Genomic DNA, 24,055 nt, shown 5'->3' with positions numbered 1-24,055 from the left:
GTGGGTTTGCACAATTAACTGTTCTTTGTGCACCAGAATAAATATGATCCAAAATAAGTGAAGACACACTAAATTCGACAATTTTATATTAATACATGTAGTACTAAAAAAAACAGACACTTGCCCCTTGCCAAATGAAGACTGGGGTTATTTATTTTAATTTCCTTTACATCTCTATCAAGCTTGTCATGAGAAGAGTGGTACTGCAGACTCTAGAAGTTACATTGATGCATAAAACAACTTTGGTATTCTGCCTTTTAAGCTTCAAAGAGTATAAAAATCTTCAGAGATATTATTTGTACTTTATGTATATCTGGTGATTGATTTTCCAAAACCAAAGGAAAAAAAATGTAACTAGTTGCTTAATGCACTTTTTTGTAGGACAGACTTTTAACTGAATCACAAACCTGAGGAGACAAAGGCTGAAAAAAGAAAAGAAAAAGAAAACCTATGTATGTAGAGAGAGAGAGAGAGAGAGAGAGAGAGAGAGGCCTACATAGATTAAATGTAAATTTACCCAATAATCTGTGTTCCACTGTCCTTTTCAGCTCTTTGTATTGAATATAGAATTAGATAGATATGAACTGTAATATGAATAATAAAGAATACTGATTATTTTTGGTACAAGATAAAAATATTGGTACTAGATTGAATATGAAAGCACCATGCCAACTGCCTAAATGTATAACTCACTTTTATATTTTAGATATATTTGAAATATGTTTTGCCTCCCACTTCTGCTTGGCACTTGATGTTGTCCCTGTTTGCTCAAGTGGGACATAGCAGTGGTTCTCTGATAATATATATGTGTATTATTATCTGTGACAAGAACAAGAAATTACAAGAAATTACAAGAAAATTAAACTTTGAGTGTGTTCATGGAATGCTCCATTATGATTTTGACGGGTTGTATTTGTGCCATGCACCATTTTAAATGTTGATTTGACAAAATAGATGTAGTTATCAAAATATTTTGTACAACATCATTGTCAGTTGAAGACAAAAAGAAAAAAAGTGATACTGAATTTGGAATGAGGATTTTTCTTTCACTCTGTAAACTGAAGCTCTATTTATTTGGCATAGTTATTTTACTATATCTTGTATGTATATACAGCATTATGAAAGAAATGGTATAACTATATTGTGATTGATATTTGTCAGCTAGTTTGTATGAGAATGACAAGCCTTTCATTTATATACATTTGATCTCTATGGTCCGACCCTCCACCTGACCCCCTTTCTATGTGACATATTGTAGGGTAAAATAAACTTGTTTCACTTACATCTGGGTAAACTGTTTACAGCTGGCTCTTAAATCACATGTCATTTTACTATGAATACATTAGGCAGACATTCATCCATTTAATAATGGCAGGTCTCACGGCTGCATAAGATGTTTCTCACGGTGCAACACTGCCCTCTTCTGATCACAGAAAAAAATAATCAGAACCATTCAAACAGCAACTTCTGGTCCGACATACAGACGTCCCTAGCACATCAGTTTTAAACATGACTTTCCTTTATACAAATTAGTTTAATCAATGTCTGTTACAACTTACCTAGACAAAAAAAAAAAAAAAAGTATTTGGCTACCAAACACATCTATCATTCAAACATTTTATCCAAAACAACTATTGCATTTGAAACATGGAACATTTTACACATTGTAAACATCAATTATATTAGAAAATTATGATGAACAGCATTCTGACATTTAGTGATTTCAGTGTTATATATAAAAGAAAAATTCATTGTATTCTTGTTTGTTTGGACAAGTCACAGGGTGAATTTACAGTTTGTGCTTTTATTTAGCAGGATATCATGAAATTATTCCTTTTCAAAAACACTTGAATATGGAAAATGTTATTTTATAAAATATGGGCCATGTTCATGAAACACAAGCAGAATGTTAGTTGATAAAACTACTGTCACAAATGTTGTAATGAATTTGTTCTGCTCATGTTACATGAAAGACTACACAAAAACAAAAATAATGTAACCTAAAAGAAAGGGGATTTTTAATACTGTAACACGGTTACACCAATTGGGAATTTTCAATGCAAGCCTTCTGAAGAGTGCTGCAGTGATGAAATATTTTTGTATGCCAAACCATTAAAAACAAATGTTTGATTCTTACATCAGATTCTTACTCAGTGATTCTTACATTGATTCTTACACAAATTCTTTCACACCTTTATGAATCCCAAATAAAATCTAAAAAAAAGTAAAAAGCTAAACAAAGACTGTAAAGAAGCTTCCAACAAGTTTTTCAGCCTTAATTTATTAAAAAGAAGAAAAAAAATCCCAGAAAATTTGAGGTTTGAGTTAGAATATGTTGCAGGCCTTAAGCCAAAAAACAGACATGAAAACCAGACCAGACATGCTAAAATGCTTGTTCCTGGTTTATTGACCTGCAAAATGTGTAAACCCTGGAGCACTCTATAAAGCTGCATTTTGGTTGTGTTTTAGTTTAAAGGGATGGTTCACACAGAGGTCAAACATTTGCTGCTTGGTTTTGCTTAACCACTTTTCAGTGATAATATAAGTTTGCTCAACTGGTGAAAACTGTGACAACCTTTCTCAATGCAGTATAATTAGCTGCATTATCATTATCAAAATAAATATAAACTGAAATAAAGTATTTTTCATGGACAAAGGGCATGGACAAAGGAATAGTAAAAATGAAAATAAGTAGATTAATTAGAGGCATGTGAAGGCACATTTTGTTACAGAAAACTGTTGTCATTCTAAACAGAAAAATAAATACTGTAGCTACATTCAAACAGGTGAAATTAAGCCAGCGGTTTATGCATTCTTTAGGAATCAGGTGACCAATTAAATTCCCCTCTCTGCCCACCCGTCTTGCTGAGCAACTTGATGTCAGTAATAACAATGTTATGGCTGACTGATTTGCACATGTCATAGAGGGTTAGCGTAGCCACCGCAACGGCAGTCAGGGCCTCCATCTCCACTCCTGTGCGGCCCGTGGTTTGGCAGGTTGCCTTGATGATGACAGTATGTTCTTCCTCCAGCAACTCTATGGTAAGAGAGGCGTGGTCAAGAGGAAGCGGGTGGCAGAGGGGAATGAGAGATGAAGTCTGCTTGGCACCCATGATGCCCGCTAGCTGTGTTACCGCTAGTGCATCGCCCTTGGCAAGCTGGTTGGCTCGCAACAAATTAAAAGCTTTTGGGCCCAGGACGACCCTGCCACAAGCCATGGCTGTACGACAAGTCACCGCCTTACCGCCCACATTGACCATGGAGGCTTTACCCTGTGCATCAGTGTGGGTCAACTTATCAGAGGTCCCATCAAGGCTGGAGGACTGTGCATCTGTATGTGGTGTTTTCAAATCAAATCCATATTCAGGGTTTTTTTTATGGTAGTGACGTGAAAACTGCAGAGCTGAATCTCTAAATTTGGACGTTGACAGTAGTGCACTCTGAAAGAGGATGGGAGGAAATGTTTTGGACTGTAACTGTGGTGGCTGAGACCCCCTGCGTAAAATGTGCATATGAAGAGTTGAAGCTGTGGGGTTTTTTAAGGCACCAGCATTCACTTGATAAGTTTCAGTCATCACTTCACTGCAAATTAAGTCTGAGGCTGCACAAATTTGCCTTTGATTGTTCAATCTTTTCATAGAATGAAACCTTGGTCGATTATGCTTTTTACAAAGAGGAGTCAATCCTAGTGCATCATAGACAAAAGTGCTTGTGTAGTCCTGATGGGCATTGCCACAAAAGGGTTGAATGCAATTTGTTAATGAGTGAGTTGTTGCAGAGGATGCTGGAACCATGTAGTGGATCAGAGGAAGAGGCTGCCTCTGACTGCCTCTAAATAGATGTACTGACAGCAGCCATTTGAGCTCTCTACCTGTAGACAAGGGCACACATATTCAACAATATAATCACTTTTAAATGTGAAAATTCAGGGAATGCATACACATTAACATAAGCGGGAGGGTAATAAACAATAAATATATGAAACATGTTGCTTGTTGACAGGGGTGTGCAATAGGTATCATGTAGAATAATGTAGTTATTGTTATACAGTTTTTCTGTTTGGTGCATTTCTCAGATCAGAAATGAAATTCTCAAAATCTATTTGTTCAATCCAGTTACTTGTGCACATCATTGTAGCATCTGGACCATTTTTTATTTAACAAATCTCGGACCCCTTAGCCAATAAACATACTAGATGCCAGGATGTCTGCAAATGACTCCAGACCCCTGGTTACCATTGCAAACACAACACCTAGGCAAGATAAGATAACTTTTATGATATAAAAATATGTGGAGAGGATCTTCTTCCTAAGTTCTCTTTGGAATTCTTTTGGAAACACCTTTGGAATTCATCACTCTTCAAAACCTGAAGAACGTGATCGCGACTCCTACACCAATGAACCTCCAGACCATCAAGACTTTGCATCCAGACGCTCATTCTAGGCTTTTTTGAAACAAAACAGTTTAATGAACAGTTTAATGAACTATTTAATGAAACAAAACAGAAGTTTAGTATAAGCTAAGGACCCCGTTATAAACGGCGATGATGTTTTTACTCAGGTGGTTAACTGACACTTTTCATAGCTTCATTCTCTGGTTTTCCTGATGGTATCATCCAAATCTAATTTGCTCTTTCCCTTGTATGAGTGATTGTATGTATGTTTGTTTGTTAGACTAGTTTGCATTAGTGTTTAGTTAATAAAAATCTTGTGCACAAATTACATGTGTTACTGATTCTGCCTTACATTTCAATGTCCCAATACGATTCCGATTTTGCTATGTGCTCTAATACTATATGAAAGTATTTTCTGTGGCCACGGAAATATCCTTTCTTAGAGTTAATATGAAATTGTGCTAAGGGTTCACTGGACGAACCGATTAGCTGATGGCAATTTAATTCTGCTACAGTTCCTACTAGCAGCCCATATAAATAATTGTAATTAATCATAATTAATTGTAATTATTTATATAAATTTCCCATTTGAGCTCAATTAACTACATCATAAAATAATTTTCAATTTTTTTTGAACAAGTTGAAATTGCTTTGGTACATTCATGCAATTGATTATGAACAGTTGTCTGTGGTTTCCTACATTATCATTTTCTATTGTCATATTGCTCAAAATCTATTATATAGTTCTCTGCGCAACAGTCTTACCCCTCAAAAGTCATTCGTTCACTGTGCAATTCATTAAATGCAAAATGGTTAATGTAGTTGTCATAAACTGCCAAACACATCTTCTACACATTTCTATTAGTCTTTTTTTTTCATTTGCTATGATTTGTGCAGGCGAATCTTGACATTCACTAATGATGAGAATGTTGCTCAACCAATGATAAACCAGTTTTCTGAAATTCCTCATACAGTGCTGCATGCAAAAGCTTCTGGTGTTTCCTGTGTTTGTCTTTCTAAATTTGTATTTTCATCTTTGAGCCCATATTTGTCTTATCTTTATCACAATGACAATGCAAAGGTTTTTTTTTTTTTTTTTTGTCTTGTTATCAACCCACTAGTAATTATGACTCATATACAGTCTGCTTCAAACAATATCCCACATACAGTAATGTGTTAATTTGTACTTTTTGGAATGGATATATAGCATACATAAGAAGTGCAGCCTTCTGCATTTCAATACAGTAACTGCCATCCAAACGGTTGTCAGTTTACTTCAGGTAATATTAACATAAGTATATTGAGGTATATTGACAACAAGACTAAGCATTGTGAATCTCGTTTGTGAACAATGACACAAGGACTATGATAAGTTCGCTGAAATACTTTTGACAGATGAACTAAAATTTCTGAGTAAGTTGCAGGTTAACCATTGTATGACACTGTTTGTACGAATTGTTGTATTGCGAAATGCACATACTTCATTAAAAATATAAAGGATGATTCGAGAAATGCAACAAAGCGACTGAGAAAACTGTGACAATGGTAAAGGTGACATTATTGAGCACATCTTAAAGGGATAGTTCGCCCAGAAATGAAAATTTGATGTTTATCTGCTTCCCCCAGTGCATATAAGATGTAGGTGACGTTGTTTCTTCCGTAGAACACAAACAGGGATTTTTAAAACAAACTGTTGCAGTCTGTCAGTCTTATAATGGATGTGAATGGGAACCATGGCTAAAACATACACAAACAAAACCAAAATAAACCCTATGGTTCGTGATGATAAACTGATGTCTAAAGACACAAAACAATCGGTCTGTGCAAGAAACTGAACTGAAAAGAAACTTTTTTACCTCTGATGCACTGCAATGCCTGAACTGTGTGAACTGTGTGAATTGTACAAATAATGAAGAAACTTATTACACTGGTCAACAGAGGAATGAACAACGGCCTTAGTTGGTTTGAGAAGATTGTCAACAGTCTTAAACAGCCTTAAACAATGTGTTGCAGCGTTACCAATGACGCTTGAATAGTAGTTCTTACGTGCAGTATTCAAAGCAGAATGGTAAGCAGACTGCACCGTCAGGCCAGATTTTTTGTACTGCCGTTCTAATTGTCTTCTGGCAGCTTTCATTAAACGTAAGTCCGGGGTAAACCATGGACAGGGTTTCCTAACAGTAACAAGCTGTTCTCGCACAGGTGCGAACTCATCCAAAAGTGAGGAAAGCATGGAAATTATAGTACTCCACGGAGTTAGTATTGGGAAGCCCAGAGACAAAAGTCAAAAAAAGAGTGAAGTCCATGTGCTTGATGTTACGGAATTTGATAGTGCACTCAGAAATGGATCGTAGTCCAGCCTCGGCAGATCAAGAGCTTGAACAAGGGGTTGTGCAGCTTGTTCTGAAAGAAAGGGCCTGATCTTCTTGATGTTGAATAAAGCAAATCTGCAGGACCGGACAGCAATGTGGTCTGAGAAAGTTAGCTGATCATCAATTGTAACTCCAAGGTTTCTGGCTATTTTTGAAGGAGTTATGTTTGATTTGCCTAACTTTATGGTGAAATTGTGATGAAATGATGGGTTTGATGGAACCACAAGCAGTTCACTCTTGGCAAGGTTGAGTTGAAGGTGATGGTCCTTCATCCAGCAAGAAATGTCTGTTAGACACACTGAGATGCGAACAGCTACCATCGGATAATCAGGATGGAATAAGAGGTAGAGTTGAGTGTCATCGCCAAACAGCCATGTTTCTGAATGACACAACCTAAAGATGCCATGTAGACAGAGAAGAGAAGTGGTCCAAGAACTGAGCCCTCAGGCACCCCAGCAGTTAGATGTTGCGACTTGGACACCTCTCCTCTCCAAGATACTTTGCAGGACCTATCTAACAGGTAAGACTCCTGAGATGCCCTTTTCCAGTAGGGTTGCCAGGAGGATCTGGTGGTTGACCATGTCAAAAGCAGCGGACAGATCAAGCAAAATAATTATGATGATTTGGATTCCGTTCTTGCTAGTCTTAGTGCTTCAACAACTGAGAGCAAGGCCGTCTCAGTTGAATGTCCACTTCTGAAGCCAGATTGGTTGCTGTCAAGGAGGTTGTTCTGTTTGAGAAAGGCATAGACTTGGATGAAGAATTTCATCTTTTTATAATGAAAGGAAGAAGGGAAACTGGTCTGTAGTTCTCTAAAAGAGAGGGTAGGTTTCTTATAGGTTTAGTTCACCCAAAAATCAAAATTATGTGAAAATTAACTCAACCCTCATGACGTTCCAAACCCGTGAGACCACGGTGACAATTCATCTTCAGAACATAGTTTAAGATATTTTAGATTTAGTCCAAGAGCTCTCAGTCCTTCCATTGAAACTGTGTGTATGGTATACTGTCCATGTCCAGAAAGGTAAGAAAAACATCAGAATCAGAATCAGAAAGAGCTTTATTGCCAAGTATGCTTACGCATACAAGGAATTTGTTTTAGTGACATAAGCTTCCAGTACACAGAGACAACAACACACAGACAAAAAAAAAAGTAAATAAATAAGTGTATAAACAATTGTGCTATAAATGATAATGGAAAAGGATTGAGTGAGATGCAGGAATGTTCTAGGATGGAGGGTTAACAAATAAATATAAGGATATTGCACGTTTATAAGCATAAGTAGGGAACATTTAACTGTTCATGAGGTAGATTGCCTGGGGGAAGAAACTGTTCTTGTGCCTTGCTGTTCTGGTGTTTGCGGCTCTGAGGCGCCGGCCAGATGGCAAAAGTTCAAAGATGGGGTGTTTTGGATGTGAGGGATCCAGAGTGATTTTCTGAGCCCTTTTCCTCACTCTGGATGTATACAGTTCTTGAAGGGTGGGCAGGGGAGCACCAATAATCCTTTCAGCAGTCCGAACAGTTCTCTGTAGTCTTCTGATGTCTGATTTTGTTGCTGAACCAAACCAGACAGTTATTGAAGTACAGAGGACAGACTCAATGACGGCCGAGTAGAACTGTTTCAGCAGCTCCTGGGGCAAGTTAAACTTCCTCAGCTGGCGAAGGAAATACAACCTTTGCTGGGCCTTTTTAACAATGGATTCAATGTGATTGTCCCACTTCAGGTCCTGAGAGATGGTGGTTCCCAGGAATCTGAATGACTCCACTGCAGTCACAGTGCTGTTCATGATGGTGAGTGGGGAAAGTGCAGGTGGGTTTCTCCTAAAGTCCACGATCATCTCCACTGTTTTGAGCGTGTTCAGCTCCAGGTTGTTAAGACTGCACCAGACAGCCAGCTGCTCAACCTCTTGTCTGTAAGCAGACTCATCACCGTCCTGGATGAGGCCGATGACTGTAGTGTCGTCTGCAAACTTTAGGAGCTTGACAGAGGGGTCTTTAGAGGTGCAGTCGTTGGTGTACAGGGAGAAAATCAGAGGGGAGAGAACACATCCCTGAGGGGCACCAGTGTTGGTGGAGCAGCTGTTTGATGTGAATTTCCCCAGTCTCACTAACTGTTGCCTATCTGTCAGAAAGCTGGTGATCCACTGACAGATAGAGCTAGGAACAGAGAGCTGGGTCAGTTTGGTCTGAAGGGCTGTTGGGATGATGGTGTTGAATGCCGAACTAAAGTCCACAAATAGGATCCTCACATAAGTCCCTGTTTTGTCCAGATGTTGCAGGATGAAGTGCAATCCCATGTTGATTGCATCATCCATGGACCTGTTTGCTCAGTAAGCAAACTGGAGGGGGTCCAGTAAGGGTCCAGTGATGTCCTTCAGATAAGCCAGAACCTGTTTTTCAACTTCATGACGACAGACGTTAGAGCCACATCATCACAGTATACCATACACACAGTTTCAATGGAGGGACAGAAAGCTCTGGGACTAAATTTAAAATATCTTAAACGGTGTTCCAAAGATGAACGGAGGTCTCACAGGTTTGGAACGACATGAGGGTGAGTTATTATTGACATTATTTAGATTTTTGGGTGAACTAACCCTGTAAGTAGTGGAGTTATACGAGCCAGTCTAAATGTTGAGGGAAAGACACCAGTGTGGATGGATATGTTAATGATGTGAGTGAGTGCAGGTACAACTGCAGGAGAAATTACTTGAAGGAGATGAGATGGAATAGGATCAACCGGACAAGTAGTAGGATGATTAGAAAGATGAGTTTGGAGACTTCTGCCTCAGAAAGTGAAGAGAAGGATGTAAATGAACATGTTTGCTGGTGAGATGTGCTTGATGGATTGTGGAAAATTGTGCACTGATGTTTTTCATTTTATTAATTAAGTTGTCAGCTATTAGAGTTGATGCAAGAGGTGGATAAAGGAGTGAGGAAAACAGAGTGTTATGGTAGTATGGCCTTTTAGCAGTGGAGCTCCTGTGGTCTGCTTAGTTGGGGTCACTTCATCTACAGCGATATCATTGACATGATTGCAAATAAATGCACAGACACTATTTAAACTGAACAGAGATGGCATCACTGGATTTAATGTTGAACTGCCTTTAACTGTCATTTTGCATTATTGACACACCTTTTTCCTAATGAATGTTGTTCAGTTGCTTTGATGCAATGTATTTTGTTTAAAGCTCTATATAAATAAAGGTGACTTGACTTGACTTGGAGACATTAGCAGAAAAGGAAGAGAAGAGTGACTGATACACATTAAGGTCAGTAGTATTTTTGGATTAGGAAAATTAGGAGTTCAATTAGAAGTGTCAATGGTCCACTTGAGAGATAGGTGGTGGTAATGCACTTATAAGACTGTGATCCGCTGTAAAGCAGGACGACGACCCCTCACGCAAAAGCTGTGTTTTGAATAGGCGCCCATTCAGTAGTTCATGCATCAGTGGTAAAAAAAAAACAAACATAAATACAGTTAAATTCTTTGCACAGACCGATCATTTTATGTCTTTACACATCAATCTACCGTCACAAGACACAGGGTTTAACTTGGTTTTGTGCATGTTTTAGCCATGGTTCCCATTCACATCCATTACAAGACTGACAGACTGCAACGGTTTGTTTAAAAAATCTGTTTGTGTAGAACAAAAAAAGTCACCTTCATTTTGGATGTGCTGGGGGTAAGCAGATAAAAATCACATTTTCTTTTTGGGGTGAACTATACCTTTAAGAGTGCACCTTTCATAATGTAGCCTATTTTTAAACATTAATCTCAATATTATTTATGTAACTGTAACTACTGTGTAAATACATCTTAATGCTGCAACATCTTGATATGTAAAATTAATAATTTTGCTGATACTGATTTCAACTGATTGGTAAAAATAGTAAAAATGCCCCTGGAAAAATCCAGTTAGTGTGGCAAAAGTTTTGTAATTCCTGTCCCTGCTGTGAACTAACCACTACACAGAATATGAAGAATATGAAAAGCTTTGGCAGTCAGTTGTCCATATCATGCACAAACCAGTCAAGGTACCAGCACAAAAACAAAATAATGCAAAATATTGCCTAATTATCCTTACACAAAATCACAGAACATAATGAGATATTCAACACTATGGCACACCCCAGTTGATGATATAGGGAGATGGGAAGTGTATTACGTACAGCCAAATCACCCACCAATGAGGATCATTGGCCTGTTCTTCATCTGAGATATATTGAACATCCCTGCACAGAAAGACAAATAAGTAAATTAATTCTGAATTACACATGACCTGAATGTTGATACTATAATCAAATCTGTATTTGGGAATCATTTGCCCAACAGTTGGTTCGATATGTCAGAGTGTGTTTGTCTTTACCCGCATGCTGTTTCTTCTTCCTCCCGACTGCTGCCCCTATGATGTGCAGTAGTTCCTCTTCAGTTGCTCCAGAGCGCAGAAAATCCCTCAAAGACACCTCTGAATTTCCAAACAAACAAACCTAATAGCATGCCAACACAGGCAAATATAGAAAAACAAAACATCACAGATCAGATAGCTAAACTGAAAAGCTTAAGCACAAGACATATCAGTATAAGGAACATCATACACACAAACACCATTTACCTTAAGGTTGCCATCAGCCGTGATGCGCAGGCGGTTACAGGAGCCACAGAAGTTGTCTGACATGGAGGTAATGAAGCCCAGCTGGCCCCGAAATCCTGGTACTCTAAACGCCTGTAAGCACACAACACAGAAGCACACACATGAGGGCTTATCCCACTGATATGATTTTACAGCCTTGACGCAAGATTACAAAAGGAATGCTTTTCTTGAAGGATAATTACAAGTTACAGAAATATCCATTTACAGACTGATACATAAAGACTGCACAAACTTGACCCTCAAAACAGAACATTTAAATAAGCGCTAACGAGAATTTAACATTGAGAATGATTCATGGCCAATGATTTATTTAGCAGTCAGGAGCTGGGCTGACCTTGGCTGTATCAGTTTCCTCTCCAGGCACAGGCTCCAGATTGGGCCATTTTTGCTTTATAGAGTCCAGCATCTCCTGATAGCTCACCATCATCTTGAAATTCCATCTGTTACCTACAGAGACAGGCAATATGCAGAGGTACTTGAACAACATTCAGCTGCTTAACTTTCTTTAATTAAGAAATTGTTTTGTTGTTCCTTTTTTTTCTTTCTTGAAACAAATTAAATGGCAGTTTTAATTAAGATTTTAAAAAATTGCATCCCATGTGAAGAGATATTAATGCTAAAATCAATCTTGAAGTGTTTCACTACAAACTTCAAGCTTTTTTTCCAATGCTAATCTCAATCTTTCTTAAAGTTAGCAAGAAAAGTGCATTGGAAACAGAATAGTTCACAATAGTTCATTGAAGAACACAATAGTTTAATTTCATAGTTTTAGTATGGATTCTACAGAATGTTTAATTATTTATTTATTTATTTTTTCCTGTAGTCATTCAGTTTTACTTTGAGTCAAGTGAGGTTTGCATACTACACAAACTGCTCCATTATTCACAGCATCTAATCAGTTGTTACTGCAGTGATTGCTGTAGTATTGGCCCTCAGGACAAAAATCTATAAAAGTGACACCGTATTAGCTTCTGCAACTGCCTTCATAAAATCTCTCTTTTCCAGGATCACAAACAGTAATCTATTCAATGTCTCTAAACTCTCCACTGTCACTGTTATCCAGTTTAAGGAGTTTCTTCTAAACTTGCTTCTGCACATAGCTGTTAAACCTGTTTAGTAGTGAAGGTATATGACTTCCACTAAAATATCAACAGAATGTGGACTGCAATAACGTGTTATGAATATAAATCCTGAGGTACCTCAGGTCTCACTGACCTGGAAAGAGAATAATCTGCACTACTGATGTGATTAAAGAACTGGGGCAGAAACTGTTACCTTTACAACTGTGCCGATTATAATTAAACCTGTAAGATGGGCTAGCAAGTGTATGATGTAGATTTCTCTATTTGACTTCAGATAACAATCTTACCGTCAAAAGGCATGTACTCTATGAATCTCACATCCAATGGTTTCCTCTCTGTCAGTGACACAAAGTCAATCAACTCATCTTCATTCAAACCTCTCAAGACCACACAGTTCACCTGAGAAGAGAGACGACAATTTACCACAATGAACGAATAAACGCACAAAGATTAATTACAAATATTAAAGGGTTAGTTCATAGTTCATTTTTGAAAAAATAAAAATTATGTCATTAATGACTCAACCTCATGTCGTTCCAAACCTGTAAGACCTCCGTTCATCTTCGGAGCACAGTTTAAGATATTTTAGATTTAGTCCGAGATCTTTCTGTCCCTCCAATGAAAGTGTGTGTTCATGTCCAGAAAGGTAATAAAAACATCTTCAAAGTAGTCCATGTGACATCAGAGGGTCAGTTAGAATTTTTTGAAAATACATTTTGGTCCAAAAATAGCAAAAACTATGACTTTACTCAGCATTGTCTTCTCTTCTGGGTCTGTTGTAAACGAGTTCAAAATATTGCAGTTTAGTGATATCCGGTTCACGAACGAATCACTTGATGTAACCGGATCTTTTTAAACCAGTTCACCAAATCGAACTGAATTGTTTGAAACTGTTTCGTCTCCAATAAGCATTAATCCACAAATGACTTAAGCTGTTAACTTTTTTAATGTGGATGACACTCCTTCAGAGTTAAAAACCAATATCCTGGAGTAATTCATGTATTCAAACAGTACACTGACTGAACTGCTGTGAAGAGAGAACTGAAGATGAACCCCAAGCCGAGCCAGATAACGAACGAACGATTGACTCGTTCTCAAGTCAAGAACCATTTCTGTCGGACGTGTCAGATTCGAGAACCAAGGAGCTGATGATAACTGCGCATGTAGGATTCAGTGTAAAGCAGACAACCACACAGTGCGTCTGAACGGCTTGAACGGATTCTTTTGGTGATTGATTCTGAACTGATTCTGTGCTAATGTTATGAGCCCAGGTAAACCGAAGGCTTGAATCAAGTGCAATCATCGCCAATGGCGTCATTACTTTGAGCGCAAAAGAACCGGTGAACCGTTTTCTTCAACTGACCTAGATCACCGACCTTGTACAACCATACTCGGTTCAAAGGTCACTGAGATCCTCAAACAAAGGGCTCCTGCTTGTGCCACGCTCACGGCTTAAACAGAGAGGTGACAGAGCCTTTGCAGTTGCTGCCCCACGTTTGTGGAACCAGCTCCCCCAGGATATTAGATCTGCTCCCTCCATTGCTACATTCAAATCCAGGTTAAAAACTCATTTTTATTCCTTGGCTTTCCTTGTTCCCTAACCTGGTACCTCTGTTTGTTTTCTGTATTTCTGTGTTGTGTGACGTGATATTGAAGGCTTATTTTTATTAATGTTTTATATAATTATGATTATTCAATCTATGTGTTTATATTTTTATTGTCTTTTTAGCTATTCATTGTACAGCACTTTGGTCAGTTTTGCGCTGTGTGTAAATGTGCTTTATAATTTTTATAAATTACTTACTTACTTCAACTGGTTTACTGAATCGAACTGTCTAGAAGAACCAATTCACGGAAAAGAACTGAACTTCCCATAACTACTGGTTCTTCACTTGAGAACGAGTCAGTCTATTGTTCGTTATCTGGCTCAGCTCGGTGTTCATCTTCAGTTCTCTCTTCACAGCAGGTCAGTCAGTGTACTGTTTGAGTAAATGAATTACTCCAGGATATTGGTTTGTTTGTTTAAAAAAAGTGAACAGTTTAAGGCATTTGTGGATTAATGCTTATTGGAGATGCAAATCATTTCAAACGATTCAGTTCGATTTGGTGAACTATTTCAAGAAGATCCGGTTATATCGAGTGATTAGTTTGCGAACCGGATATCACAAACTGCTTTGCTTTGAACTCTCTCGCAACAGACATGGAAGAGAAGACAATCCTGAATAAAGTTGTAGTTTTTGCAATTTTTGGACCAAAATGTATTTTCAATGCTTCAAAAAATTCTGATTGACCCTCTGATGTCACATGGACTACTTTGAAGATGTTTTTTTTACCTTTCTAACCATGGACAGTATACCGTACAAACGCTTTCAATTGTGGGACAGAAAACTCTTGGACTAAATCTAAAATATCTTAAGCCCTATTCGGACGGGACTAGTTTTCTAAACTACGTTTGAGTTTCGATTCTTACCACCTGACGTCTGCGATTTTCATGTACCAATTCAGACGGGACTAACATCTCCGTGTTTATTACAGAGGTGGGAGGTCTGTTTTGTACATCTGGGCTTCACACAGATCACGCGCTCTGTATGCGTGCATTGCATTCATTCAGAATGATTGCCTTAGTATTATTACACAATAAATACTTAATGGCTAGTATAGTAAAACCATGTTAATGTGTGGTTCCTTCAGTTTAACTTGGTTTCCTTTTTATATATATACATTTTATTAAATGTAAATTAAAACATTATGTAACAGAGTACATAAATGAACGTGAGTAATCTTACCTGATGCTGATATTACAATAGCCAGTATTAACAGTTTACTTGATCTTGCTCTTGATTTTATTATTTTATTATTTATTTTTTTATCATTATTTCTTTGTCGCTAAGCAAATATATCAAACATGCGCGCAGTAAGAGCATCTACGGTAATTCACGTTGGCCAAAACACACAAGGAAACGCGTTGTGAAATAAAATATCACCGGCAATCATAGACATTCGCATTCGGACGGGATTAGTTTTCTCAGAGGATCACTGAGTTTGCTGAAAAACAGCAGGTAATTTGCTCTGGAATTATCACAGAGGTTGTGTGAGAAAAACACAGACGTGGCAGATTTGGACAGGATTAAAATCACCCAGTAAGTCTGTGAAACTAATGAGATAAAACTAGTCCCGTCCGAATAGGGCTTTAAACTGTTTTCTGAAGATGAACGTAGGTCTTACAGGTTTTGAATGACATAAGGGTGAGTCATTAATGACATAACTTAAATTTTTGGGTGAACTATCCCTTTAATAAGTTGTTTCAGGTGTTGCTAGAAAGGTGACAAGAAATGCCCTAAAGTGGTTTTAGAGCTCTAGCATTTGACACTTTCTGAGACATGAACCATTTCATATATTATAAGGGATTAACAATTCAGATGTTTCGAGGCAGGTAAAATACCTTGACTGGATTGTAGCCCATTTCGATAGCCTTTTCAATGCCCTCCATCACTTTATGAAACCCTGCAAGAGGTACCAATATTAGGCATCAATTAGACAGATTGCACATATTTAAGGTGGCAGACACACCAACTTATTTTGGCAACCAAACATTTTGTGTGAGTGTGACTGTACAAGTGTCTATTTTGTAAATAACATTAATAAACTAAAAAAAAAAGGTAAGCCGCTTATACAGCTTGGCATTAAAATGTAATAAATGGTTAAAAGATCATCTCTTTCAAATCCATAATAAAAGTTTTACTGGTCAATATTTGATTAGAACATATTAATGTAGTTATATGTTTTGACCCAATAATGTAACAGACTCAAATTGGTAATAAATGAAAATTATGAAACTTGAACATGGAGCAATCTCAAATAAAACATTTTCATAATCCTTTCGTCAGTTATTTTCAGCCTTTTGAGATCAACTGCTTCATACACTTTCTCAATGTTCTGCTGCTACCTTTATGCTTCATAACAATCACAATCTACATTTCTTCATCCATGACACCTGTGATGGAATGTTTTTATGTAATGGCTTCAGAAACAGCAGAGCTAACAGTCATATGACAAAGATCAGTACATGTGTGGTTTGAGGTAGTGATAGTAGCTTCTTGACGGGACACCATCACCATACTTTTGTAAGGGAAGTACAGTATTTTATTGGTATTGTATAATGTTATTGACAACTGGAGGTTGACTGAGTTGTATGTTACAGGGTAGAGAAGTCAGATTAGTTTTGTCATCAGTACGATGATTTGTATTGAGAATTTGACACACCTTATGCGTTCTTTCTGCACCTATCTAGCCGTCATGCAGGAATATAAACTTTTGTAGTTTATGAACCATTTTGGATCTAGGACCTAATACCTTTTCGTCTAGCGATGAACTCAAATTTTGCAGGGACCAGAGTGTCTAGACTGATGTTGAGTAGATCCACTCCAGCTTTCTTTAGACTGGGCAACAGTCGGGTCAAATTCATCCCATTTGTGGTCACTGCAATGGTCTTCAGACCCTCCAACTTCCTAAGTTCCGCTTTCAGAAAGAAAGAGAAAAGATAACTATAAAAAAAAAAAAAATCATAAAATAATAATAATAATATTATATATATATATATATATATATATATATATATATATTAATTAGTGTTTTTGAGTGTAACATTGTTTTGTCATGCAAGTTGCAGAATAAATTGCCAAAAATTCAGACCAACAAAATTATTATCAGTCCTAGGGTGCATTTACACTCAAAAGTCTTAATCGTTTGACCATATACAACAATTTTTTGGCCCACCATTTTACATTTCACTTTGTTTACATTATTAAACATGAGCACCCGAATGAACGAGTTAATATAAAAAAAAGAGTTTAACTAGAATAATCAAATGTCAGAAGAATACTAATTAGAAACAGACATACAACCAATTTTTTTGGTATTCCAACCTAAATTCGAGATCATAATAAAATGGAGTCAGATTAAAATAATAAAAAAAGAATCAGATTTGAGTTTAACCTAAATTTAATAACACTACACGCTGAAAAGATCGAACACGCAAGAAACCTTCAGCCAGCACTGGATACCTTCCTTGGACCAAGTGCCTGGACCTTACAGTTTAATTACAAAAACAGTTATCACCCCAGTTATAATGAAGTTATCACCTCATTGCTGACAAATATAATGTAGGTTTTATTAGTGAAGCTATTGTATCTATAGCCTAAAATTCATGGGGCAGGGTTTGAAAACCAGCTTCTGAATGTTCCGCAATTTTATTACATATAAAGTTCCCACCTCAATAAAATGCATGGGCATATACAGCATGCAGACATTAAAAAGCTATCTTTATGGGTCTGATGTCCAGATTATGTATCCAATTAAAATCAACATTTGGAAGTGGCCCAGATCGGATGTAGAGAAAAGAGCTCTCAGTCCCTCCATTGAAACTGTGTGTATGGTATACTGTCCATGTCCAGAAAGGTAAGAAAAACATCATCAAAGTAGTCCATGTGACATCAGAGGGTCAGTTAGAATTTTTTGAAGCATCGAAAATACATTTTGGTCCAAAAATTGCAAAAACTACGACTTTAATCAGCATTTTCTTCTCTTCCGTGTCTGTTGCGAGAGAGTTCAAATCAAAGCAGTTTGTGATATCCGGTTCGCGAACGAATCAGTTCACCAAATCGAACAGAATCGTTTTAAACAGTTTGCGTCTCCAATACGCATTAATCCACAATGACTTAAGCTGTTAACTTTTTTTAATGTGGCTGACACTACCTCCGAGTTAAAACAAACCAATACTTAATTAATTTACTCAAACAGTACACTGACTGAACTGCTGTGAAGAGAGAACTGAAGATGAACACCGAGCCAAGCCAGATAACGAACGAAACAATGACTCGTTCACGAGTCAAGAACCGGTTGCATCGGTTTTCGGATCACCAGTAGTTCTTTCAGACAGTTAGATTCAATAAACCGGTTGAAGAAAACACTTCACCGGTTCTTTTGCGGTATATGCGGTATAATAACGTAATGGCGTTATTGGCGATGATTGCCCTTGATTCAAGCCTTCGGTTTACCTGGGCTCATAACATTAGCACAGAATCACTTCAGAATCAAGTCGAGTCAAGTTGAGTCAGTCTTCTGTTCGTTATCTGGCTCGGCTCGGTGTTCATCTTCAGTTCTGTCTTCACAGCAGTTCAGTCAGTGTACTGTTTGAGTAAATGAATTACTCAACTAGATCCGGTTACATCGAATGATTCTTTCGCAAACCGGATATCACAAACTGCTTTGTTTTGAGCTCTCTCACAACAGACACGGAGACAATGCTGAATAAAGTCGTAGGTTTTGCTATTTTTGGACCAAAATTTATTTTTGATGCTTCAAAAAATTCTAACTGACCCTCTGATGTCACATGGACTACTTTGAAGATGTTTTTCTTACCTTTCTGGACATGGGCAGTAGGCCGTGCACACCGTTTCAATGGAGGGACTGAGAGCTCTTGGACTAAATCTAAAATATCTTAAACTGTGTTTCGAAGATAAATGGAGGTCTCACAGGTTTGGAACAACATGAGGGTGAGTTATAAATGAAATAAATTTAGATTTTTGGGTGAACTATCCCTTTAATACTATGAACTGATTGTCATTTCACAATTGCAGACCTTATGGCATTCAACATAAGATGTAGTTTTCAAAATGCCTATACCACTACCGTTATATTTAAAAGTAAAAAGCAATTACAAAACTAACAAAAGGTGGAACAATTACCTATTATAGGCAGAATGTCTGGGCGAATGAGAGGTTCTCCTCCAGTCAGTCGTATTTTGTTTACCCCCTCTTGTACAAAGAGTCTGGCTATTATCAACAGCTCTTCTGCTGTTAGGAGCTGAGAGCGAGGGGTAAGCATTACCCCTTCCTGAGGCATACAGTATTGACCTGAGGAAACATTATTGACTCTAAATTATGGAGAAACACAGAACCAAATATTCATGCATATTTAAGTTTTTTTTTTTTTACTTGCAGTAATATTATTTCATCTAAAACCACTGTAATATACAACCTCTTGTGGCTTATTGCTACAATTAATGGTGAAAATTTATTTTGAAAACCTAAATCACTCTCACGGATCTTTTCCTGGACTGTGCCCATCTGGTGGAATGACCTCCTGATCTCAATTCGAACAGCTTTACTCGAAACGAATCTTTACTTATTTTCAGAAAACATCTAAAGACTCATCTTTTTCACCAGCACTTAACCAACTAATACTAGCACTTACCTTTTCTTTTCTTGTCTATCATATTCTTGAACGAAAAAAAAAAAAAAAAAAAAAAACAACCTGGCTACGTGATCTGTACTAGACTAACTGAGACTTGTCATGGCACTTGTATACTGTTTTTGTTCTCTTGTTGACCTGACTGCTTCTATTGTTCTAATTTGTAAGCTGCTTTGGATAAAAGCGTCTGTTAAATGATTGAATGTAAATGTAAACCTAACGGTCTACTCTGAGAGTTAGTAGACATGTATTTGCAAATTAATGAGAATTAGTTGTAGCTGCAAAGTTACTTACATAGTAGAATGTCTAGAGTGGACTATCAAAATAAAGTGTGACCCAATTAATAAAACCATTATGTACTAATTCTGGATAAATACAGTAGAATATATGTAATACTAATCACTAATATTTTTTATTAAAATTTAGTAGGGCTTCATTTGGACCAGAAGCATTTATAAAAAGTATTTTTACAAAACATATATTATATGAGAGACTTACAGCGGAGGTTACATTTTTCAGTGAGAGATATGCGAAGGTAATTATGCCTGCGTCCAAAGGAGTCTATAAGAAATGCTGAGAAAGGCAGGACATCCTTCAGGACTCGCCTCTGACTACCTGGAACCATAAGCTCTCCGACCTATAGAGAAAACAAATAAAACATGTTAAAATCATAAATCAGCAGAACAAAATAGTTTGCATTCACAGTCAGATTTCGAATATTAAATTATAAAAATAATCCATTCAGCTTTTGCAAAATTAAGGGTGAATTTTTGTTATCCAGGTCCCTGGCTCAATTTTTGATTTTGCTAACATTTTTTCTTAAGAAAGTATAGTAATGAAAGCCAAAATACTAAATTTACTTATCCACTATTTTGTAGAGGGGGTCAAAATGCCAATTTCCATCTGTGATTCAGAGCCATATTACAACGGGCTAAAAATTACTTCAGGAAGATGGCAGCTCATGATGTCATTTTTACACAGAGACTGGTAGGTCTGTTAGTAAAATATGTTCAGTTTAGCTATTTTTGTTGTTTTAGCAATTTTAGCAATCATAACTCAAATGTGACAATCAAACATTTATAATCATGCCACAAAATATGTAATGGATGCAGGGCATTTAACAATTTAACAATAAACCTTATTATCCAGAACAAGTCTGACATCATTGCACTTAACAAACTTCACTTATTATAAATAACTTTAGAACACAAACAGAAGAATATATACATCCAAAACCAAATGTTGGTCACTTTGTATACAGCGGATACTTAGTGTAAAAATATCTGAAAGAAATAAGTAATGTTGAAACTAGGAAAGCATCTTGTTTCCCTCTATCCTAAACAATCTTATAGGACATACCTGTTTGAATGTCATAAATTTAAATTGCTTCAAACATGTTACAATACTGTGTTTGAACTCTTGGTAGCTTCAGAATAGGGCTGGTTGATAATTTAATAACGATAATTAATCGCAATATAATTTTCCTTGATAAAACGATATGAAGAGTTTGATAAATCTTCAGTATAATGTTAATGCTCCAAAAGTGGAACAAAACAGTGTGTCTCATTTGAATTGTGCCACACGGACCATTTATCTGCTCAGATCAAAGTTCAAACTGCCACTCGAGGCGAGATCACTAGAGCAGATGGCTTTACTCAGTCACATGAGCACTAAACAGGGCTGTGAGATTCAGTGTGAAGTGCGAATAGACCGATGAACACAAATGACTCTGTTATTTAAACTATTTTAAAGCCAAACAGGAGAAAAAACTGTGTGCAACGAGACAGTCAGAAGGTTTTTCAATCTATATGTCGATATCATTTACAAAGGATTTACTGTAGTAATACTCACTGTACCATGATAGTGTGGCAGAAATGTGGAATATTCACGCTGAATTTCATTACAGGAGTAATGATATATAATTATAGTATGTATTTGTGATTAAGCTTTAGCATATGCACATTTATACTGAATATTTTTAGACTGCTGTTTTATACAAATAAGCTACATAAAAACCATATAGTTATATTTTTACCATGGTAAAGAGGTGCTATATGTGTTGTTTTAACTATGTTTATCATGATTTAAATGTATGCTACAATGGGAGACCAATGCTTAAAAAATAAAAATAAAAATCCTTGTGGTCAGAATCAATTTAACCGTCTAAAACTGGGGTTGCTACAATTTTTTTTTACAGATATTACAGATTTTGATAATGAACAAACATTTTCCTCTACACTCTAACTCAAGCTTCTACCAAATGTACATTTCTAAGAGAAACAATATCACTCATTAGAACATGCAGAAACTAAGAAATATGTTTTTCTATTTAGATATTTATTTAGTTTTAGAGCCAAAATCTGGCTTTAGACCTTAAAGAAATAAATAATTTACATTTTTCATGATAATTATCAATATCGACTGACCATTGACCATTTCAGTACATTTTTAGCACTCCGACAGGTATGTATATAGGAAAACATGATGCATTTCTAGTTTCAACATTACTTATTCTTCAGACATTCTGCTTAAAATACAATAAGAATCAGCTGTATAAACAGTGACCAACATTTGCTTTTCAGACACTAAAAATAGGTAACATTCAACATTCTGAAAATGGAGACTCACTGAGATCCCCATATATCTGGAACTGATTGATGTAGGGCCTTGAAAATGAAGATTCCAAAAGAAAAGTTTATTAAAAACCTAAAATCTTATTGCAATATTTTTAATAATTCTTGAATTATAGGCATTCAAACTTTGGATAAATAATATTCATGGCTCTCAGACAGGAAAGTTTGGTAAGTCCCAATATCTAAAAGCGCCTTAAGATATCTTTAAAACTTCTTTAATTACAGGCATGCAAACTTTGGAGCAAAAACATGATAGATGTTGTTTCCCTATTTCACCATTGGCACATGATGCAATAAAGATGTCTAAAACAGATTTTACTAACAGACCTACCAATCTCTGTGTAAAAATAACATTATGATGCTGCCATCTTCCAAGTAATCTGTACCCCCTTGTATTTTGGCTTTGATTCTCAGGTGAAAATTGCCATTTTGACCCCCCCTCTACAAAATAGTGGATTACTGTACTCAGTCAATATTCATCCATGACATGTGATATGTATGTTTCATCACGATACTTGTATGTTTTTCTTAAGAAACAATATCAGCAAAAAAACAAAAAACAAAAAAAAAAACACTGAGCTAGGGAAGTTTTTGAAATTTGGTTAATTTGACAAGAAATTACCATATATATCTCAAGTACAGAGATTAATTTAAAGTTTTATGATACAAATACTTTATTTTGATGTGATTTACTTAGTTTTGTAGGCTACTGCCCAGTTTGGGGAAGCACTTTGATGTTGAGAGATTTCACAGTAATGCATAACGGCATGTTACAAAGCGTGACATCCATGACGGATTTGTCTGGTTTGGTACTTCAGTGAAAGTCTTATGACCCAACTGTTGTAAAGAAAGAAACATTTATAATTTGTCACACTTTAAAACAGTTATATGCACATGCGCGCGCACACACACTATATATGTATGTATATTTATATATATATATATATATATATATATATATATATATATATATATATGTGTATGTATACACACACACTTATGTATACATTATATATATATATATATATATATATATATATATATATATATATATATATAAAATGTTAATCATCCTTTTTTTTTACATTAATGCAATGAAATGTTTCAATTTTGAGGGCTAGTTTATGCACAATACTAAGTAAACAAAGTTAAACAGGCCACAATCATACATAAACACATACCAATACATACAAAACACGTTATACGAAAACATTCAAAGTGTTCAAACAAACATTGAAACAAATATTCAAACAAACAAACAACATTAAAATGCTGTTTATGCAAGAGTTTTAAACCTTTAAACCTATGTTTTAAACCAAAACATACAATTAGACATCACGTGACTTTAAAGCGCTTCATGATGTCGTACCTGTCAGCGGCGGCAGGGCAAAGTCAAAGTGTAAAAAGTGTAACAAACACACCTGCTCTAGAGTTTTCTCTTCATGAGTGACACCAGAGTACCATCGACATCCTCTGTATCTCCCACATGTCTGTTGAACTGCCCGCTTTGTGCAGGCCTCAGCCGCGGTCTGTGCTCCTAAGATAAGGCGTCTAAATGTGCTGCAGTTTAATGCCATCGTCAAAGCAAAAAGGCTAGTCTGTGAGAATTAGGGACATCATTTGCGCATGTACAGAGGCTGTTCTAAACTTCACATGCAGTTCGCCTAG

At 36.5% G+C, this 24,055-nt stretch overlaps 1 protein-coding gene across 2 annotated transcripts; it reads right to left on the bottom strand.

Moving 5' to 3' along the window:
* Positions 1-2,389: 2,389 nt before the first annotated feature.
* Positions 2,390-24,049, bottom strand: LOC127975844 (molybdenum cofactor biosynthesis protein 1). Of its 2 annotated transcripts, none has more exons than XM_052579853.1 (11): positions 23,809-24,049; positions 20,253-20,391; positions 19,250-19,417; positions 16,857-17,021; positions 15,946-16,007; positions 12,791-12,902; positions 11,756-11,868; positions 11,383-11,493; positions 11,137-11,257; positions 10,955-11,002; positions 2,390-3,871 (listed from the first exon to the last, which is right to left on the bottom strand). In XM_052579853.1, exons 1-11 carry the CDS (start codon positions 23,962-23,964, stop codon positions 2,817-2,819), a joined length of 2,250 nt encoding a protein of 749 aa, XP_052435813.1. In that variant the 5' UTR covers positions 23,965-24,049; the 3' UTR covers positions 2,390-2,816. The 2 variants fall into 2 exon arrangements, with proteins under 2 accessions (XP_052435813.1, XP_052435814.1); XM_052579854.1 differs by having other exon boundaries at positions 3,699-3,871; positions 10,940-11,002; positions 23,809-24,043.
* Positions 24,050-24,055: the final 6 nt, after the last annotated feature.

The sequence above is a fragment of the Carassius gibelio genome, chromosome B17, assembly GCF_023724105.1.
Source record: "Carassius gibelio isolate Cgi1373 ecotype wild population from Czech Republic chromosome B17, carGib1.2-hapl.c, whole genome shotgun sequence".
Classification (NCBI taxonomy): domain Eukaryota; kingdom Metazoa; phylum Chordata; class Actinopteri; order Cypriniformes; family Cyprinidae; genus Carassius; species Carassius gibelio.
This window is presented reverse-complemented; position numbering and strand designations above follow the sequence as displayed.

Excerpts from the sequence above, each read along its gene's own strand:
- LOC127975844 (XM_052579853.1), bottom strand. The coding sequence starts at position 23,964 with ATGGCATTAAACTGCAGCACATTTAGACGCCTTATCTTAGGAGCACAG. Across the intron at positions 11,869-12,790 it reads AGAGTACATGCCTTTTGACG|GTAACAGATGGAATTTCAAG; the intron begins GTAAGATTGTTA and ends CTGTCTCTGTAG. Across the intron at positions 11,003-11,136 it reads GAAGAAGAAACAGCATGCGG|GGATGTTCAATATATCTCAG; the intron begins GTAAAGACAAAC and ends CTTTCTGTGCAG.